Source organism: Candoia aspera, chromosome 13 (assembly GCF_035149785.1).
Source record: "Candoia aspera isolate rCanAsp1 chromosome 13, rCanAsp1.hap2, whole genome shotgun sequence".
NCBI classification, from domain to species: Eukaryota; Metazoa; Chordata; class Lepidosauria; order Squamata; family Boidae; genus Candoia; species Candoia aspera.
Window position 1 is genome coordinate 3,755,955 of NC_086165.1, and position 20,756 is coordinate 3,776,710.

The following is a 20,756-nucleotide window of genomic DNA, read 5'->3' on the forward strand; positions in this document are numbered from 1 at the left end:
CTGTATCAAGACACAAAGAGTTGTCAGAGAAGATTGGTTTGCATCTTAATCTATAGTGTAAAAAGGGGAGTGTTGAGGTTTTCCTACTAACAGATTAAGACTGCTATATGTGCCTAATCATTTTGGCCGGGTTAAAAGGTTGTATTAGATTGTCTCCTCTCACGTGCTTCATGAAAAATAGCCTGGGGGGAGGAAACCTGCCCGGACTTGTTCTTACTTCCTCTTTGTCTCTCTGCCGGCAATGTAGGCAAGCAAGGCTTGCTCCAAAGGGAGCTAAGTCCTTTAAATATGTTTTGTTTTTGTTTTGTTTTCTGTAAATAAATTATTTTTATAGAAATGCTTGGTGTGTGACTTTTTTGACCTCTCCTGGGCTAAAGGCTTTCCCAGCATCTGCCAACATAATTTTCATCTGAACATTCTTCTCCACTGAGATGTCCCCCCTGGACGACTAGATACCTTTTCAGCACAATGGGAACCGCCACGGCTGGATTTTTCCGGAGACCGTCAATGATGTCGGCAGCTTTGTCGGCATATATCCTCTGCAGAGCTTTGCGGTGGATGACTTCTGAGGAGCCTCCCAAGGTGTTGTCCAGACGGAATTTGGCTTGCTCTTCGGCCGATAAGCGGGACAGTTTCTTTTGTATCGTCTCCAGGACTCTGATGGTGGCTAGGTTGGTCTCCAAGACCACGTCCAGCTGAAAAAGGAAACGCTCATCAGCTACGTGTAACTGTTGCTAACAAAATCAGGTAACCTCTGAATTGGGAACTTCTCCTCTCGCTGCCCAGTCATCCCTTTACAGAAGCTTTCCCCAACGCACAGCCCCCGGAAAGGCTGAATTCCAACTTCCCAAGCGGGACCTGATTTCAAACGTAGCTGGAAGCTGTCGAATTGGGGAACGCTGCATGATGCGGATTCTTCCTGTTTAAGTGCTTTGTGGGCCATCTTGGGGCCACTGAGCTCAGCTCCCGATATCGTACCGGGAGATTAAGCCCCATTTTACCTACCTCAAACCGTTCATCCTCACATCGGTAGATATGTTCTTCGTACTGAGTCTTCTTCGAGCTCACAAACGTAGAATCTTCTGACCATGATGGAAAGGAGACCCAGGTGTCGTTCAAAACCTGAGCAGTGGAGAAAGAAAGCAGGGTCTTACCACTGATGATAATCATTATTCTAGCAGCTAGGGAAAGGCTCATCAGACAGCTGGCAGGATAGTGCTTGTCCAGTCACTGGTTATATCTGATTTCCCCATCAGAAGACACTAGGTAATCCTTGCTTAACAACCACAGCTGGGACCGGAATTTTGGTTGCTTAGCAAAGCAGTCATTAAGTGAATCCAACCCAATTTCATGACCTTTTTTGTGGCGGTTGTTAAGTAAATCAACATGGCCATTAAACAAGCCATGTGGTCGTTAAGCAGATCACTCAGTTCCCCATTGATTTTGCTTGCCAGAACCCAGCTGGGAAGGTTGAAAATGGCAATTGCGTGACCATGGGACGCCGTGATGGTCATAAATGTGAACCGGTTGCCAAGCACCCAAATCGCGGTCCTATGACCGCAATGATACTGCAACGGTTGTAAGTGTGAGGGCTGGTCACAAGTCAGTTTTTCCAGCACTGTCTTATGTCCAAACCATCACTAAACGAATGGTCGTTAAGCAAGGACTACCTGTATTTTGTCACAAGAGAATGGCTTGCTGTACAAGGGCACTCCCTTGTGGGGAAAAAAAAAATTGCTGCTGAGATGCTCTCGGAACACGATTTAACGATGCACGTCCCATAACGTGCTTTAAAAAGTGAATCTGTAGGCTAAGCCCAACCTGATAATGCACCCAATAAACACCTCAGGTGAAGGGTATTCTTCACTGGGGAAATGTCACGTTCATGGATAGACTTAATCATTTTTGCTGGTCATTTTTAGTTTCCTGAGTATCATTCTGCTCTTCTTCACATCTTTGTAGCTACTTAAGTTTCAGAGCGCTGCTCTTCCAATAGCTTTCCTCAACTTCCCTCAAAGACAATAGCTTGGCAATGGAGCCCATGGGACATATGGAAAAGACCAATTCCTGTATCTATACGATAATTAAAATAAATACCAGGCAATGGGAGGTGGGGGGGAATCCCTGGAGGCCACGCCAATCTGGCTAGGTTTCACCAGCATCCCCTTCCTTGAAGGGGGAAGAATGCCAGCTTACCTCCTTGCACAACGGCGTCCGACCCGTGCACTTGGGCTGCTGGTAACTTTTGGGCAAGGCTCGGTAGCTGGAGCCCAACCGTTTACACGAAGCGTAGTCGATCTCCATCGCTATCCCCTCTGTGGCTCGCTCCTTCGGAAAAGTCTCCAGATGTGTGGATTCTTTGTAGCCCAGGAAGTTTTTAAACCAAGTGAACAATTCCGGGAATTTTCTGGAAAAAGAAAACAAAACAAATGCAAGCAGAATACATGATATCAGAGTGGCTGTTGCAGAGAGATTTTTTTAACACTTCACAGTAAGGTTTAAATTTCTAACGTGCTGTTAATCATCTAACTCAGGGAAAGATGCAACTGCTGCTTATTTAAATGTTCCTCCCACATCTGCTGTGATGAAATTTGCTATGCTGGTGCAGCATGGCAGCTAGACTTTGCCGCTAATTGAAGCAGAAACATCTCTGCTCCCTGAACTCAAAGCAAGTTGGCAGATAGAACAAGCAAGATGCTCTCTGCTGCTTAATTCTCAATTCTTCAATCCAGCCTTTCTCAACTTTTTGACCCAGGAGGAACCCTTGAAATATTTTCCAGGCCTCGGGGAACCCCTGCACATTCAGGCTCCAATAGAGGCCAGAAGTTACAAAAGTATTACATTTGTTTCATGTGAAGGTTTGTATATATGCACTAACAGTGTTCTTCAACTAAAAATGAAACTTACCTCTTTAAGGTGAGGTTGCCTGAATTTGAAATCATTTTTTAAATAAATCTCCCAGGGAACCCCTAGTGACCTCTCGCGGAACCTGAGGCTTGAGAAACCCTGCTTCAACCTATGTTGCCTGTCGCACAAGTGAGCACACTAAAGAAACAGTTACTTAGCCTGCTTACCCCAGAAACGGAGAAACGAGTTGTACAAGCTCAGCTCTGGATATAACCTCCTGATTAAAAATGACCAGGCAGCGGAGGAAATTCTCGTAGGCTTCCGTGCTGCGCAACGCCTTGCGGACCTGGACGGTGGAATTGGAAGAGAAAAAGAAACACAAGGAAGTTGGAAAAGAAAAGACCAGTCTCTCCTGCAAAGGAACGATTCAATCCTCTCCCATTAGCACAATTCCAAGAACATCAACTGACAGTCATTACATAGGTGGAGCTGGGAAATGGGTATATTTATTCCAGGGATAGCTGAAATGCATCTTGACCCAAACTGTAACTCTTTGTGGTCCCCAGATAATCCCCTACGTGCAGCAGCTGTCGAACAGCTGAAAAATGTCAAACAAATCGTAAACTCAACTTTTGTCTTGTGAATATGCATCGTTATGCTGAATAAGGCTGGGGGTAAATTGATTTCCTCACTCACTTCATAGTTCATCTGCTCGGCCCACAAAGCTCAAGATGAACCGTTGCGGGCAAAGCCAACTCTCTCCCAAAAGCTCTGGGACATTCTCTGCACAGGATCCTTCGGTCTCCAAGGCCTGCCCCAATCCCCCTCGGACAGAACAGACGTGGCCCCAAGCCTGCGCTTTCCCAGAATGCTACTCCGTAAAAGGAAGGGAGTGAAACCCTTTCCTGAGCTGGCCTGGATTGGACAGCAAGCTCTGCCACCGTTCACTACAAAGGCAAGAGGAAAATAGGCACCGATGAAGTGCAACTCGTACGATGCTGGCAGTGAAAGAGAAGCCAAGTATCTGGATCTAAGGACAGGTACGTGCCAAGAGAGAGACATATTTCGGAAGCTAAAACCTGTTTAAATCTGCAAATCTAGGATGCTGAGGTGGGGGGAGAGGGATAATTATGCACAGAACTGTGACATCGATCTCGACAAAGCTGACTGGAGATAGGAAATCAAAGGTCTGAAGCCATGACTTATCAGCTCTCTTACCTTGTCAAAGAACAGAGACTCCGTTCCATGTTTACCAGCTTCTACAAAGGATGGGTCCTTCAAATTAAGGAGCTTTGGTTTTTTCTGCAAAAAGAATACACACACACACACACACACACACGGGAATAGATAACTGATATCTATCCCAACACATTTTAAACTGGCTGAGCGACCACTTCGGTAGGACAAACATTTGTCAATTAAGTGATGCACGTAACATCGGAACAACAGGGGTTGGAGTGCTCTGCAGCTTTTCCTTAGGAAGTATGGAATAATTAAGCAATCAATCAATCAATCAACCCAAAATTAGACTATTGGTCCAGGTAGCCTAAACATGGAACTAATTTGAAACTGCTGTTGTAGATTACCAATTCCATTCCCATCTGACTCAGGGTTACAACTTCCTGCCCACCCATTCCCTCTTCCAGCACAGGCCTGGACTATTAGAAGGCTGCCCAAAATTAAGCTTCTGATGTGCCTCACGAAATGCAGTCTAGTCCACTAAAGCTTTTAAAACTGTAACATCAATAAAATGTGAAGGCACTATAGAAAATACTTGTTTTTATAGCATTTAAAGATCCCTTAGGTGTTATTAACTAGTTTCTAAAATTAAAGCATTTATTATTATTATTATTATTATTGCTGCTGCTGCTGGGGGAAGACAGGATTGAACATTAGGGTGTAGTATAGCATTTTTATTCGGTACGTGCTTATATCTAAGAACTGTACAAGATCCACAGAATTACCACCGATATTAGCCTTCTGATGGAAGTGCCACCAGGTCTCACCTTCACTGGAGGGGTTACCCCTGTGGTGGCGTGCCTCCGGATTTGACAGCCATTTTGATTGGGTCTTTGCTGCTTGCTGTTAAGCTGGGGCTTCTTAACGGTGCCCCCGTGATCATTTCTCACTGACTCCACCTTCTCTGCAGTGGTCTTGCTCAAGAGCTGATTAGAAAGAACCACAGACAAGTCCATTATGGTTGCCGTGGACAAGAATGTGCAAAAATGCTTCACCATAATTAGTCAGGGAAGAGGCTATGAATGCATGCATTCTAAGATAAAAATGACTTTTGATACTGGGCTCATGTTCTGCCCAGCCCTCATATATATGTACAGGCAGTCCTCGACCTATGACCATTTGTTTAACAATGGTCCAAAGATACGACAGCCTCGGAATGGGTGCTTTACGGCCTGCAAAGCACTTCTGAGCATTGCAAAATGTTGCACCCCCCTGCAGTCACACAATCACATTATGGGCGCTTGGCAACCAGCTCACATTTATGACCGGTTGCAGCATCCCACAGTCACGTGATTGCATTTTGCGATGTTTTTTGCCATTTTCCGGCAAAAATTGCCCGTTGGGGAAGCTGGATTTGCTTAATGACCGCAGTGATCCGCTTGATAACCGCCATAAAAAAGGTCATAAAATTGGGTCCAGTCATGTGGTGACCTGACTTACGATTGCAACAACTTATGATGGAAATTCTGGTCCCAATTGTGATCGTAAGTCGAGGACTACCTGTACACTAGTAATAATTCTCTGGTTGCCAGCACTTCCATAGCCAAAGGAGGACTATAAATAGGCCTAAGAAAAACAAATACGGGCAGAAAAGACTCTTAAAGGAGTCTTAAAAGCTTGAAAGGAATCCATCTACCCAACCAGCTCTGATGTAGCGATACCCCAAGGCTCCTTAGCCATTTCAATACCATGCAAGTTATACTGGATCAAAAAGAACAGGGCACACAGCAACACCTCGACAGAGATCCCCTGTAAACAAGCAGTCAAATTGGACGTCACTCACAACAGAACTATTTGCATCTGGCAAGAACTGCCCAAATTCAGAGAGCAAGTCCTCCTGGTTCTTAAAGAGGCGTGCCACCTGGGCATAGACTTCCTGTTCGGTCAATGCTGGGGTGTAGTTCCCACCAGCTTCCTTGGCATTTCGCTGCTCTTTCTGTTATGAGACAGAGGAGAAGGTTCAAGAAGAAAAAAAGTTAGAACTTTTAGAAGCTGCCACTCACCTGTTTTTGCTTTTTGAGCCTTAAAAAAAAAAGAGAGAGAGAGAGAGAGAAGGCATCCAGCTGGAGATCTCAACAGGAGAGTAGCAAGGGATGCGCTGAAAAAGACACTGGAGGTGGTCTCTGCTTTGCCCCAAAGATGCCACCAAGTACCAGACCCCGGAGTGGCAAATCCTCTCTCTCTCTCTAGGTCCACCTGCATCAATTCCAGTTTTTCAAACTTACTGAAAAAGTCTTATTCTTGCAGCAAACCCACAGAAGCAAATTCCAACCAACTGCGCTAGCAAGGATAACCGTCCGTCCCACCGCCTATTAACAAGATTCCTTCTGCTTTGCCAAATATCCTTCTTCTGCTCAGCTGCCAAATTCAGAGCAGCCTTAAAATGAACAGCTGGCTTACTCACCTGATATGTGTGGAGGATCTCCAGAAAAGCCTTATAAATGTCCGGCTGTCCTTGAAAACGATTCTTGATCTTGTTGACATAGTTGATGGCGTGATTAAACTCAACCGGCTGATTGTTCTGGAGAGACGGTGTCGTTCCGAGAGAGATTGTCACAGGCGTGTGGGGCTGCACCGGTGGAGAGCGAGGGGATGCGTAGGGGATCGGAGGAGTTTGCTGGCTGGTGGGTGTATGTGTCTGTAGCTGGGAGGGCTGAAAAAGCAGAGCAAACGTATTATGATGGCTTCAGCCCAGAGGGACAGGCTATTATAAATGATTAGGAAAGACACTACCTGCCCAGAGCAGGACTGCTCTTCTCCATCCAACAGAGGAGGTCCTGTCCTGAGATATTTACTCAAAAATCTATAATTTCCAGCAAGGTAGGAAATTCCATCCTTAACAGCACTTCCTATCACCTTCAGTTGTCCTTCAAGAGGACCACCAGCGCTTCGCTTGTCCTTCAAGAGGACCTCCAGCGCTTCGCTTGTCCTTCAAGAGGACCTCCAGGGCCCAGAATCCGTCACACTCAAGCCCCACGCTTTCCTGTTTCTAAGCAATGCCTGCCTGTTTAACTTGCCCTTACCTTGCTGATCTTGGCAGGTGGTGGCTGTGGTGCAGGCTGTGCTGGTGTGGGAGCAGACTGTGCTGACGGCTGAGATGGGTGCTGGGGCTGGGGCTGGGGCTGGGGCTGAAGGCCGTGGGCTGGGATTTGGTGGACCTGCCCTGGGGTTGTTACATTCACCATGTCGTTGGTCTGGACTTCAATTTTGTACCCAGGAGGCAGGAAGGTGTTGAAACCCATGATCAAATCTGGGTGGCCTTTGAACAGCTGAGAGACACGGCTGATCACTCCTGGAGTGTCAATGCTGCACAGCGAGCCGGCAAAAGCGAAAGGAAAAAAAAGACATCAGAGGCCTACCACAGATTCCAACACGCATAAAGGCATGTTGTGTTAAGACGCATCCCTTATGGCCACAAACACAAAACAAAACCCACTAGATTCTCAACAGTATGCTGCTGAGGAAAATAAACGTATAAAAACCTATACAGACCTTAGTATTTTGTGACAAAATGTAGAATATAGCGTGATTGGTTGAGTTTTATGTATTAGGCTACATTGCAGTCTATTTTCACTACTGTGTGTTGAACAAGCAGTAATGGTTGGGTTCACATCAAACTACCAAGCCAAATCCTGGAGTGTAGCTAAGCTACGTTACTGTTAAGCTCGATACCCAAATCTCTAACCCTTCCCTGTGACTTCCAACAAAAAATCTGTACAGAAGTATAAAACTTTGACCGCTCCAAAGTAGTTTACAGTGTGTGTTCCAAGAATTCCTTCTTAGAATCTTTAGTATCTGCTGTTTGGGAATGGGTCACACACAGTTCAGAGCAATCTCTTTATCCAAATAATGTTGATACAACAGTAATGCTTTTTCATAAAACTGCTACAACATGTCCCGCTGTAGGCTATCCAAGCAGATGAGCTAACTGGTCTCAAATAGAGGAGAAAGAGGAGAAGAAGCAAGTACAAAAATAAGAAAACCGTAGAAAACAAGAACATTTCGACTTACCGAAAGCTTCCTCACAGCTCTCTGGGAGCTGCATCTATAAGTTTCGCTCACTATGTCTGCAATTCTAATTCTAGCAAGGCACTAATCACTTAGCTGTCTTTCAGACTATGCTTTAGAACCTGTGTTAACACACAATTATAAGCAGATTTTGACTTTGGCAAGCAGAGTTTTCTTGGGCCTTTTCAGCTTTCTTTTGAAATGGAAAGCTGAGCTACTGGGAGAACTTGGATGCAAAACGGGGAAGGGCAAAAAAGAAAAGGAGGAGGAGGAGGAGGAGGAGGGAGGGATGATTTGCATTCAAAGGAAGGAAAATAAAAATAAAACAAGCAGCCATCTCTTATACCTTTGAGATTTGAACTCCTTCATTATGTCCAAGAAATCATTGTAGACTTGAGGCTGGCTACCGAACTGCAGCTTCACCTGGTCAAGGTAGGAAAGGGCATCTTCTACCTGCAGCCAAAATAAGCTGAGTTAAGAACATTCCTTTCCAGCAACATGTCATCGCCACGCTTTCAGGTGAACCCCACAATGCCCCGAGATACAATCAGCAAGCAAGACATTTTGATCCTGGTCAGTTTATTTTTCTCCAGAGTGCTCCTGCGCTACCCTTTCTCAGGCACAGCGGACACGATGGGCATCCTACAGACCCCGGCAAAGAAGCAGGACAGGCAGACTGCCCTTTCAGTCCCTGTTTCCTGCCGGTCTTTCTTCTTGTTTTCTTCTAGGAAAGTTGCACATTGTAGGAAGATAAGGGGGCCTCCCTTGGCATGAAGCATTGGACGAGCTGGCTTCCATGAGGGAAGTTCAACTCCGATGGACCACGTGGCCTGGCTCCGATGCACCTTAGCAGGCAGGCTGCTGAACTTGAGAATAGTCAACTGGATCACCGCCTTTATTCCCCCAGCGCCTATCCATTCCAGACTGGTCTATTAGGCTGCATTTTGGACAAGCTATACAGCTACTTTTGCGTTTCCATCTTGGTATTTGGGCGTTTCACAATATTTTCCCCAGGTTTATAGGGTTCAACTCTTAAGACTGAACAAAGGACTAGAGTTGAACTAAGGCTGAACTCTAATATTATTCTATGCCAGGAAACAGCATGTTTAAGCATCACACTCATATTTCAGCTTGGATGCTGAAGTGGAAATCAAATTTTCAGCTGAACTGCCCTCTATAGGCTACCCTGGGAAAACCCATTATTTTGAAAAATGTGGAGTGGTTTATAAATAGCTAAATAAATAGTAACAACACTCAAAATGTTCCTAATTCCTCCTCTCCAATAAACACAAAAATAGGGGGGGGGGAGAAGTCAAAGGTGAAGAGCACACATATACACACAGCCACATTTCTAGCAATAATATGCCTTAGATTTTCACAGCTCTCTACAGAACACTCACACAACTATTTAGGGATCTTTGACAACTGTGCTTCAAAAACATAGTGACATTAGTATTACTCTGCAAAAACCTTTGTTCCACTAACCACTTTTGTGCAATTAAAATGTAAATAGGTCTGCATCTACAATACCCACACATCCTATTGCTAGCCACAGAGATCAGTTGAGGTATTCTATTATCAATCAATCAATTTATTATGGCCATTGACCAGTGATTAATACACCTTCGTAACAGAAATTACAAAACACACCCCAAAATAAAAAAACCAATACAAAAAGATTAAAAAGATGCATAAATACAATAAAAGGCATAAGTGCAATCCTGAAGATAATAAAAATATTAAAGTAAGAGTAAACTTAACTGAGATATCAGTGATAAATTACTGATAGAAGTTAACCTTATTTAAATGGTCAAAACTAAACTAATAACATTTATGAGCCAACAACGTCCCAACAAATCTTAAGAAAAAAGCAACTGAACTTCCATAGGATCGGTAAGATTTTCTTTTTATTAACCAAGCCAATCTTACTGATCCTATAGAAGTTCAACTGCTTTTCTTAAAATTTGCTGGGAAGTTATCTTGAGCAGTAAAAAAGTCTAAACTGAGGGGGTTAATCTCAACTCGGGTCTATCGGTAATTATGATCGCTTTACGCTTTTGCACCACTCAGCACAATGCCTTCAGGAAGATGATTAAATGTTAAGTTGCCTTAAATACAACTCAGCACAAGCTCTTCCAAAGCTCTTAGTAACCACAAAGTAGCAATTTCATTTTCTACACAATGGAGGATGGAAGAGGGAGAGGAGAGAATTAACACTGATCTGTCGCTCATTTTCCCACGTGAAAGCATTAAGAGGACAGTGTCCGAAAGTGGACCGCATAAACAAATAAACCAACAAGTAAACCCAAAGATGTAAGGATACATAAAAGGGATGCTTCGCAAGAAGGGTGGCTGTATAAATCAAGCCGATCGATAAAAGCACAAACAGTATGAATGTGAACAAAAGGGATGATCACCAGATAGCAAAACACACCTGAATAAACATGCGCAAAGCCACTGATTTTTATTTACAGCCTAGTTTGGACACTTTACAGTATGAGCCTCTTCCCACTGTTGCTGCAAACGATGGCAAGGTTAAACTTGCCAAGGGTTCCTGGGCCTGTCTACAAATTGAGCAGGAGACGAAAGGAATAAAACGTTCCCTGCTGTAGTTGCAGAGTGTGAGAGAAAGACAAGGTCTTGATCAGCTCGATGGTGAAATGCCTTTAGGACTGCCAGCTCGGCCCAGACGCCCAGTTCTGACAACGCTTAAAGCAAGCAGCAAATCCTGAATGAACCCCAGCTCTCAGGTTTTATCAAACGGTTTACAAAATCAGCTTTGTATAAAATCTATCACAACCCGCAGCAGGCATCCTAGCTCAGTTATTTACTTCAGCTAAAAGTAAAGGAGAGCAATCCTGCCGCAGGAGATGGGGCAGAACTTGACCTTATTGCAAATTTGCCGGCAAGCCCTTTATGAGATAAGACTAAGATGTCCCTGCTGAATTCTGGAAACCCTGTTGGAAGGAATATGACGAAAGAGCGCTAAAGAAACTACATCAAGTCAGCTGAAAGAGAAGGGAAATAGAGAGAGCAAGTTCCCTTGAGCCTACAAGACACAGCTTACTATTCAAAGGAGCCACTCCTGTCCTACTAGACCAGCCTTTCTCAACCTTTTGAACCTGGAGAAACCCTTGAAATATTTTTCAGGCCTTGGGGAACCCCTGCACATTCAGGCTCCAATATCGGCCAGAAGTTACAAAATTATCATACAGGTAGTCCTCACTTAACAACCATTCGTGTAGTGATGGTTCGGACTTATGACAGTACTGAAAAAAACGACTGTATTCGTTTCATGGGTAGGCCTGGATATATGCCTGAACAGTGTTGTTAAACTGAAAAAAAAGAAGGAAACTTAGCTCTTTAACGTGAAGTTGCCGGAATCTGAAATAATTTTAAAAATAAATCATGTTCTCCCAGGGAACCCCTAGTGACCTCTTGTGGAAACGGAGGGCTCCACGGAACCCTGGTTGAGAAACCCTGCTCTAGACTTACCTTCAGCCTCTGGAACTGCTGCTGCCCCTGGACTGGTGCTGCTGGTGGAGTTGGGTGAGCGTGGCTCTGCACCACTTGGCTCCCATGAGGCTGAACAGGGGTGGGGTGGTGATGCCCACTATGGACGGTGGCTAAAGTGGGCCCGTGGCTGTTGGAGCTCTGTGGTACGGTTGACACCTGGGGAGGCAAGGCAAGACAAGCCAGACAGGTTAGGATCAGCAGGATCCTGCCCATGTTCAAGCAGGTGCATGAAAGCCTTCTTTCACGGCTGTGGGGAAAAAGAAACCTGGGTGATGGTATGAGTGGAACTGCCTAACAGTCCAACCTACAACTTTGTTATCAAGTATTATCTTGAGGATGTTAGAAAGTCTTCTCTCAGCTTCTGTGGGTCAGAAGCTCAAGGCTCTTTTACACTGCCACACGCATCCTTGCTACGGCCACCGCGCACTAATCCAGGGAACTGTGCCAATAAGCATGGCGTATCAAAACGGTGTCCGCTCCCAACTAGGAGGGCGAGAATATCATTTCTCCAAGGCGGAGGAGCGAACCCAACCTTGGCTGTTGGGCGGCTCCTTCTCCCAGGAGCACGTGGGCTGCTCCCGCTCTTTGGAAGGGGGCGGGAAGCGTCTCTACCTGGTAGCTGGGAGTGACGGAGTACTGGATCCCAGTCGCAGACTGCATGGTCTCCGAAACAGACTCATATACAGGGGGGGCTGGAGCAAGCACGCGATGCTGGTGCTGGAAGGGTTCGGCAGTGCTGGCAATACGCCTCTGCTGTGACGCGTACACGGGTGACTCCTGTTCCTCCACTCGCCGCTTCATGCTGAATTCATGCTCAGGAAGGTGCTACGAAACCTGTTGAGAGAGGGAGGGAGGGAGGGAGGAGTGAACAGAGACCATCAGCCTTGCTCCACCTTCTGACCCTGGAGGAACCCTTGGAATGTTTTCCAGGCCTCGGGGAACCCCTGCACATTCAGGCCCCAATATCGGCCAGAAGTTACATTATTATATAGGTAGTCCTCACTTAACAACCATTTGTGTAGTGACGGTTCGGACTTATGACGGTACTGAAAAAAACGACTGTATTTGTTTCATGGGTAGGCCTGTCTATATGCATTCACAGTGTCCTTAAACTAAAAATAAAGTTAATGTGAAGTTGCTCGAATTTGAAACAATTTTTTAAATAAATCGTGATCTCCCAGGGAACCCCTCGGGACCTCTCGCGGAACCTGAGGGTGCCAAGGAACCCTGGTTGAGAAACCCCGGAGACAATCAGCCATCACCTCCCAAACCTTAATGATCTGAGCGGTCTTGTAACGTCAAGGCAGGCCGTCGAGGAAACTCCCAGGCTATTCATTTGGACTACAACTTCAACACTTCTGCAGTTTAGACCCCCAGAACTGGAGGATTATAAGCAATATTACAGCTCAACAGGAGAATTCTGTACGCCTCACCACACCGAGCAGCCCGCCTCCTAAGACAGGCAGGTTTTGTCGCTGCCCAAGCGCAAAGAGGGCTCACTGAAAACTCCCCGCTGAAGCAGAAGTGCCTTGCGCTTCACAGCCTGCGCTTTGAAAAGTGCACATCAGTCTGATCTTATCAGGGGTTTGTTTTGTAACTTATCTTAGGGACTGCAAAGGAGAAAGAGAAAAGAGAAAATTGTATGTTCCCATGGCACTGTAGCAGGTGGCAGCACGAAGCCGGCCATGGCTGCACTTAAAAAAAGAAAAAAGAAAAGAGGAGGTTGGACTGGTTAGTACTTGTTGAGAGACCACCAGGAGGTGATGGGGTAGCAGGTTATCCTGGGCTGCCAGCATCCTGGAAGTGGACCGCACCAGACCCCTTCTGCACTGTTGCCTAGAAAACTACCTGGGTGTGTCCCTGAAACAGAGGGATACTTTATCTTTGCTCTTTTGTGGGAGGTCTAATGTTTTTCTACTAGTGTCTGCAAGCCTCTGATTTAACCCAATTCATCTTTTCTTTCTTTAAAACTTACTTCAGCCTTTCAGCAGCACCAGCAAGCTCACATCCTCTGTCTTTTCAACAGTAAGGATATGAATCTGAGCCCTTTCAATAGATGGAGGTTTAATCCAAACATTATTTAATAGAAGAATGTCAAGAAGAGTACAATGTAGGGTTCTTTAAACCAAAAGCCCAACGGGTATGAAAAGACAGTCTGCATATCCAGTGTATTTCTGCTCCGTACTCTGGATCCCAATTTTTTTTAAAAAAAAAAAGCTTGATCATAATCTGCAGGATCTAAGCATCCATGTGGCTTAGGAGGCTAAATAGAAGTGATTTAAGTAATGCATAATCTTCACTTTTTAAATAAATCGTGATCTCCCTATCTTTGATACTCTAGAGGTGAGGGACTCGTCCCTGGGGGAGCTGGGGGTGTTGATGACCGACAGGAAGCTCTGGCGTGGGCTGGTCCACGAAGTCACGAAGAGTCGGAAGCGACTGAACGAATAAACAACAACAATCTTCACTTGGCATATTAATTCCGAAACCTGTCAGAAGAGAGCACTAATTGCATTTAAAGCATGTATTGTAAGCTTTACTGGCATCACGGCTCCATGAATGAGTCACTTAGATTCAGCAGCACAGAAGCATAGTAAATATCTTCCCATGTGTTGCTCACAAAGACATGCGCAAATATACACACCTTCCACATGCCTTGAAGCAGATGCTACTGAACTGCCCACGGAATTAGGCAGAGCGCTGCTGGAACAGATGCCATCCTAAAGAATTATAAACTCTTTTCTCTTCCAGAATGTGAGCAAAATCCATCTGAAACCAGCATTTTAAAACAGGTCTTACCACCGTCCCTCTGGCCTCCATAAACTTGCTTGCCAGAATACCAATAGATAAAATGTGAATTTTCTTCCTTCATCCTTCATGCCCTCAAATCAAATCTGTGCACGCTTAAGCCAACATCTGCCTTTGATTAGTACCAGTTTCTATTTGTAAGAAGAGAAAGGATACTTCAGCCTAATTAATATACTCCCACTCAGGCTTAAACCTGAAGTCCACAGCTCTGAGTCAAATGAAATACGATCCAGTTTAAGATTTACTGACGTTACTTACTCCTATTCTTTGGTACCTAAAACGAAGGCATTTAGAGTAACACATTATTCCTCCTATGTGGACTGTGCCTTGTCTTTCTGCCTGCAGTGCAGATGAATTATACAAATGTACAACCATTTCATTGCAGTAATTGAACATGCTCAATGAGCCGCTGAGTACGTGAAAATTAATCAGTGAAAATATATCTGAAGAAATACCAAAGGATGGTCCTGGGAGATTCACTGGTAGGGGGGAAACAAATGATACTGGTACCAGAAGGACCCCTACCCCTACATTCCAAGCTTGTAACGTATATTTATTGAAACTGCAAATACGCACACACACAACCCAGCATGGTGTGTGAAAGGATACACTACCTTTCCACCACTTGGTAGATCGAAACATTAAGGACAAATGAAAGCATGGAACAAAAAGAAGCATCACCTACTCTGTTTTCAATACAACTCAGGTCAAACTCTGCACAGAGAAGGAATGTATAATCAGCAGTTAGTACCTGCAGTTAGTATTCCCCTAGAAGGTCTTTTAGTCTTTTGTGCCTTCACTGGAGGAACGGAAGAGGAAGGGATTTTAATAATCAGATCTGAAATTATTACTCGGAAAGAACATTGTGCAAGAACTGAACAGAAAAAGAAAGGCTACGAATATCTTCCAATCTGTCTGGGGGGGGGGGGAAAGTAAGGGTATTTTGGGTTCCAGCTTCACAGCTGTTAAAGCTTTCCATTGCTGGATTAAACCAGCACAACGATCAAGACAGGAAGCCTATTCAGAAAAGCTGGCTGCCCATGCCAGTTTCAGCATGTCTTACGTTCCGAAGGTTAGAACGTCCTTAAGGGACAGTCCTGGATGAAGCCTGATGTGGATCAGCCTCTGCGGCTGGTCCAGATTTTAGGACTTAACAGCATCAAAGGTAGGCGCTTCTGACTTGCAAGAGACGAGCAGGATAACCAGGATTCCACCGACGCCGCCACTGACAGCAAGAACACTTTGGCCACGGATTTGCAGATTCGTGCTGGCCGGGGAATTCTGGAAGTCGCAGTCCACGCATCTTAAAGCTGCCGAGGTTGAAAAACACTGTGGCGGATGAACTTGATGCCAGAGAGCCCTCCCCTCCACCAGAAAATGTGCAGGAGAGAAACCCTTGATGCAGAGCCTGCATAACGAGGACTGCCGGGATAGGCGATCCAGATCCAACCTTTGCAGTCACGAAACTCACTGGGAGACCTTGGGGAAAGCCTTGTTCCCTCAGCCTATTCGCCTGTGGCTCTAAGCTGGTGGCAGGGGACTGGTGCTCCTCGGAGGAAGAATCTCCTTTAGCAAGCAACTCCTTTCTCTCCAATGCTCCAGCGCATGTAGCGGATTCAGTAGCCTGAGCTAAAACGAGCCTTTTTCCTGGCTGGGATGGCCTCCAAATTGTCTGCTCTTCCTAAACAGCAGCAGAGAGCCTGTTTCGCCAGGAGCTCCAGGGGGGAAACAGCAGGTCGCTCCCTCGCTTTGCAACGGGGCAGGCAAGAACAGCAAGTTGACTTGTTGCCTCTCACCGTCCTTAAAGCCCAACGGAAAGACGACTACACTGTGTCCTTTCTATGGATCGTGAGCGGCTGGCACCAAATGCAATTTTAGCTTTTTAAAGAATCCCTTTCCCTACGATATTCAGAACAACATTGTGACACTGTCACTCCACAGGATGTGGGGAGAGAGAGACTTTTAGCACACGGGCACACCAAGACGGAGAGGGGTGAGACCTGGAGGACAGGAGACAGCAGAAGAGATCTGTGGGTTGCTGACTTGGGCCCTGCTGTCGCCACTGAGCCTTGAAGGCAAGATTTACACTTTTGAGTTTGCCAGGCCGCAAGGGCCTCCTCTCTTCCCAAACTGCCTCAAGAAACAGATGAAAAGGGCTAATACGGTCACCTCGAAATCTCTGGAAAAGGGTGAGGCACGCAGGCCCTGGAAAATTCTTCCGGCCTTGACAGTGACCACGGAATCCTGAATGCAGATTTCCTCCCAAACTGCAGCAGCGTTTCAAGAAAGGATGCCAACTAACCCACGCTGACGTAGGGACAGCAGTCCTCGCAAGCTCCACTTGATCTACTGCTGAGTAAACACAGATAACTTTTGTTGGGTGAGCAAGGGGCTTGGCCTTCGGGAGAGATGCTCTTAATCAAATACCGAGGGGGTGCTTAGATAAAATTAACACGTGGAGAATACCTGTCTGCAAATGGAACTTTCTCAATAAATATTTACTCACAGTTCAGGAGCTGAAAACGGCGTATTCATCATGGGCTACTCTACCTGTTGCATTTGTTCTGAATACGGCAAGGTAAAGAGAGTCCTGATGTTTTACGGAACACACTTCAACCGCTGCCGTTATGGAATACAGCTTTTCCCTAAGAATTTTTTCTTTTCAGAGGAACTTATTAAGTACATTTCTACCCAATGATAGCAACTGTACATATTCACACCTATAGATACAGAACCAGCTATTCTGTATTTGAAGCAAGTATCTCTGTCTGCTTCTGCACTTTGCACAAATGTTTTTTGTACAGATATTATTTCACTGACGCTGCTCACAATAACGAGCTAATCTAGATATCAAGAGGCTGTGGCCTGTCAGCTCAGAACATCCCCATACAGTTTTCCTATAACACCATACGGCAGGTATCAAGCGATTTAAGACGTATCTATTACCACATTTTAGAAACGTGATTATATCAGGGCCACAACTTTATGTGACTATGAGAGTTTTTCTCACTTTGGCATCACCTAGATCAGTGTTTTTCAACCTTAGCAACCTTAAGATGTGTGGACTTCGACTCCCAGAATTCCCCAGCCAGCTTGCTGTTCATCAGTTCAATATATAGATTCATCCAAAACATCTGGGATGCAACAGGTTGGGAAAAGCCGGTTTATGACATCAATCCCTAAAATAGGTTGTTAATAAACGCACGGACTAATCTTACTGCTGCAGCATTTGACTGGTTGGAAAGCTCGCTGAAGCAGCAGTGGACCTGATACCAGATGCGTACATTCTATGATGCTTTGGAATGGGTAGAAAATAATCCAATAAAAATTGGGAATTCAGACGTGCGTAACTTTTCTTTCAAAATATAAGAAGCTTCCATTCAACGCCTCAATACCTGTAATCTTCAATAGGCTTGCCAGAAGTGTATCCTACTGATCGGAATGCAAGTTACATCTAAGTATGGCTCCGTGAGCTTTGAGTTTGAAATTGAATAGCCCTTAGGATGCCAGCCACTTTGTTTGTTTGTTTTATCTGTATGCCCCTAAATCAATACAGACTTGCATCTAAAACACGGCTTATGTTTGGCTTAGTGCGTTATGCAAGCACAGCTACTTTGGCTTATAAAACCTAGTTTGTGTTTTAGTTCAAGATGTGCACATATAGATGACTTAACAAAGCAGGGCTTAACATGATACTTATGTAAACCCAACAGTATGTCAGACACTCCAAGCCATTTTAGCTTGGTATGCAAGCAGCAAAAAAACAAAACAAAACAAATGAAATGAAATGAAACTTTAGCCCAAGTGAATTATTTATACTACTGCATTTTCGGTAGTTTTGCTTGCATCATGATAGCAAACCTAACCTAAAGGTACCTTAACAACATTACACAGGACTTTGAAAATGGTTCCTGCACTTTTATCTAGCAATACAGAATAAAATTTGAAAAAACCTCAGATTTTTCAAATAAAAAATTAGCCCAGTTAAAAAACAATCTTGTAATCGAGAGAAATATTAGGTGCTCACGCATTCACACCAAGCTGCCTATTTCTGACCACTGGGTTAATTAAGCTTTGCATTCCTAAACTGGGAAATAAACAAGAGGAAGAGGCCTGCCAGCAGCCTGCCCTCAAGATTTCATTCCACTAACACTATTATATTTAAACGGCCTGTCTCAAAGACTGCACACTGAATCATTCCATTTAAAGCACACTCAAGAGGAGACTTAATAGAAGCAAATCCCATTTTAGCACACCCTGGTGTCTGGCCGAGGACTGCCTGTTGGTGCTGAGATATGGAGCATATGAGGACAGGAAGCTCAGCAGAGAGGCAAGTGACTGAAACAAGATTCAAAGCAACTGGCTAAACGGCAAGGAGCAGATATGCAAAGGTCTACTAAGGTCTCACAAGTGTGTCCCCAACACACTCAACTAAGCCGGAGTGTCTGGGTTGCCACCACGTCCTGAAAGATTTCTCCAGCAGGCACAGGGAGGCTACATTTCCCACCAACAGATGCTTGCAATTCGGTGATCGTATTAGAAAATCAGACATTCATCCTCCCTCTCTCTCCCCATGATGTGCCCCTGTGTGGGACACCTGAACTGAAGAGTAGCATATAAAATAGAGCTACCAAAGGAAAAATGGAAAGAAATAAGCTAAAGAAAAACATTAGGAGACCAATGGAGCCTATCCAGAGGTTGGACGACCATCAATCAAGCACGCAGTACGAGCAGATTCCTGCACTGGTTAGAGGATGGGATTAGACTGCAGTGTTTCTCAACCTTGGCAACTTGAAGACAGTGGACTTCAACTCCCAGAATTCCCCATACGTCCCAGAGACCGCGGGGGGGGGGGCTGCAGCATTCCGGCGCTGCTGGCCGACCCCGCCGGGAGAAGCAGCCACTGCCCGCGCTGGACTGCGGATTATGGGGCCGGGGGAGCTCGCCCGCCGCCCAGAGACCGGCTCGGCCCCGCCCCGCCCCGCCCCGGGGGAGGAGCCTCCGCCTGGCCGAGGCGGAAGCCACCGGAGGGGGAGGAGCCCCGCGGCGCCCCGTCCCCGCGGCGGGCCAGGGGAAGGGGGCGGAGCCTGTGGGGAGAGCGGGGGCGGCGCTGCCGCCTGCGGCGGCCGGCCAGGGGGGAAGGGGCGGGCCTCGGGAGCCTTCGGCGCCGCGATTGGCGGCGCGGCGGCCGCCCCGCCCCCTGCACGCTCGAGCGCGCGCGCCACACGCCTCCAGGCCCCGCCCTCTCCCCGCGCGCGCCCCCCGCCGACTCGGCTCTCGTCACGCCGCGCGAGCTGCCCCCTCCCTCCTCCCCCCCGCGCGCGCGCTCGCCCGCCCGTCCGCCCTCGCCTCGCCTCACCTGCGTGCCGCCGCGGCCGCCGGTGCGCGCCTCGCCTCAGAGCCGGCGCGGCGAAGCCTCGTCCGCGGCTGCCGTCTTTCTCCTCCGGGCGCCGGATCCGCGCGCTGAGGAAGGAGCAGAAGGTCGGGCCGGGCCTCCGCGGGCGGGTCGGGGGCGAGGCAGGCCTCGGGCTCCCGTGAGGGGATCGGGGTAGAGGGAAGAGGGGCCGCGGCCACAGACCAACCGTCTCCGGACGGCCGCCGCCGAGCGCTGCCCGCTTCTCTGTTCCCTGCGAAATCCCGCCCCTCCCCTGCTCCGGGGAGGCCTCCCGCGCGGCGACTGGGCGGCCCGGCTGCCGCTCCGGCGCCCCCACCAATAGCCGCGCCGCGCAGCCTGCCTTCCGCCGCCCCGATTGGCTGTCAGCTCCCAGGAAGGGGATGCCAAAGGCGGGTTGGGAGAGGGAGGGGGAGTGTAGAAAAGGGGGAGGAGAGCAGCTTCGAAAATGTCCGTATGGGACGCGGAGGGCCCGCCCCGCACTGCGCTCATTGGCCGGCGTGCCGCAGGCTCCGCTCCCCCTTGGACGAGAGGGGCTGCCAGTCAGGCGAAGGGTGGGATTTACAGAGAGCGGGCGAGGAAAGAGCCGGCTCCGCCCCCCTACGCTCTTGGCCTGTCCCGCCCCCCTGGCTGGCGGGAGGCCCCGCCCCTTCTCCGGGGAGCCCCATTGTGGAATGTTTACATCGGCGCTGCCCTTGCAAACCCGCGCAGCGCCCGGGCGGCGTGGCTGGCGTGCAAGCGCGGAAAGGCTACCCGCCCCGTGCAACCACGCTGTGGGGGGGCCGGGGGGGAAGAAGCAAAGCACCGGGATCACAACTCCCGGCCCAGGCGTGCAACGCCAAGCGCACCCGGCCGCTTTTTCATAGGCGGCTGCAAAGCAAAAAAACACATTCCTTAGCATTTCTTAGCTGGTGCTGCAACTGCAGCCGCCGCCCCCCGCCGCCCC

General features: G+C 47.2%; 1 protein-coding gene across 1 annotated transcript in view; it reads right to left on the bottom strand.

The window, feature by feature from the left end:
* Nucleotides 1-20,053, bottom strand: part of SIN3A (SIN3 transcription regulator family member A) — a 36,241-nt gene extending 16,188 nt beyond the window's left edge. The window contains exons 1-13 of the mRNA XM_063314463.1: nt 19,778-20,053; nt 12,223-12,444; nt 11,590-11,766; nt 8,441-8,547; nt 7,110-7,392; nt 6,491-6,739; nt 5,870-6,022; nt 4,854-5,012; nt 4,066-4,149; nt 3,075-3,193; nt 2,197-2,407; nt 1,006-1,122; nt 457-695 (exon numbers count right to left, since the gene is read on the bottom strand). Coding sequence (XP_063170533.1) covers nt 457-695; nt 1,006-1,122; nt 2,197-2,407; nt 3,075-3,193; nt 4,066-4,149; nt 4,854-5,012; nt 5,870-6,022; nt 6,491-6,739; nt 7,110-7,392; nt 8,441-8,547; nt 11,590-11,766; nt 12,223-12,411 — 2,087 coding nt within the window. The 5' untranslated portion in view covers nt 12,412-12,444; nt 19,778-20,053. The remainder of the gene's footprint in view (nt 1-456; nt 696-1,005; nt 1,123-2,196; nt 2,408-3,074; nt 3,194-4,065; nt 4,150-4,853; nt 5,013-5,869; nt 6,023-6,490; nt 6,740-7,109; nt 7,393-8,440; nt 8,548-11,589; nt 11,767-12,222; nt 12,445-19,777) is intronic.
* Nucleotides 20,054-20,756: the final 703 nt, after the last annotated feature.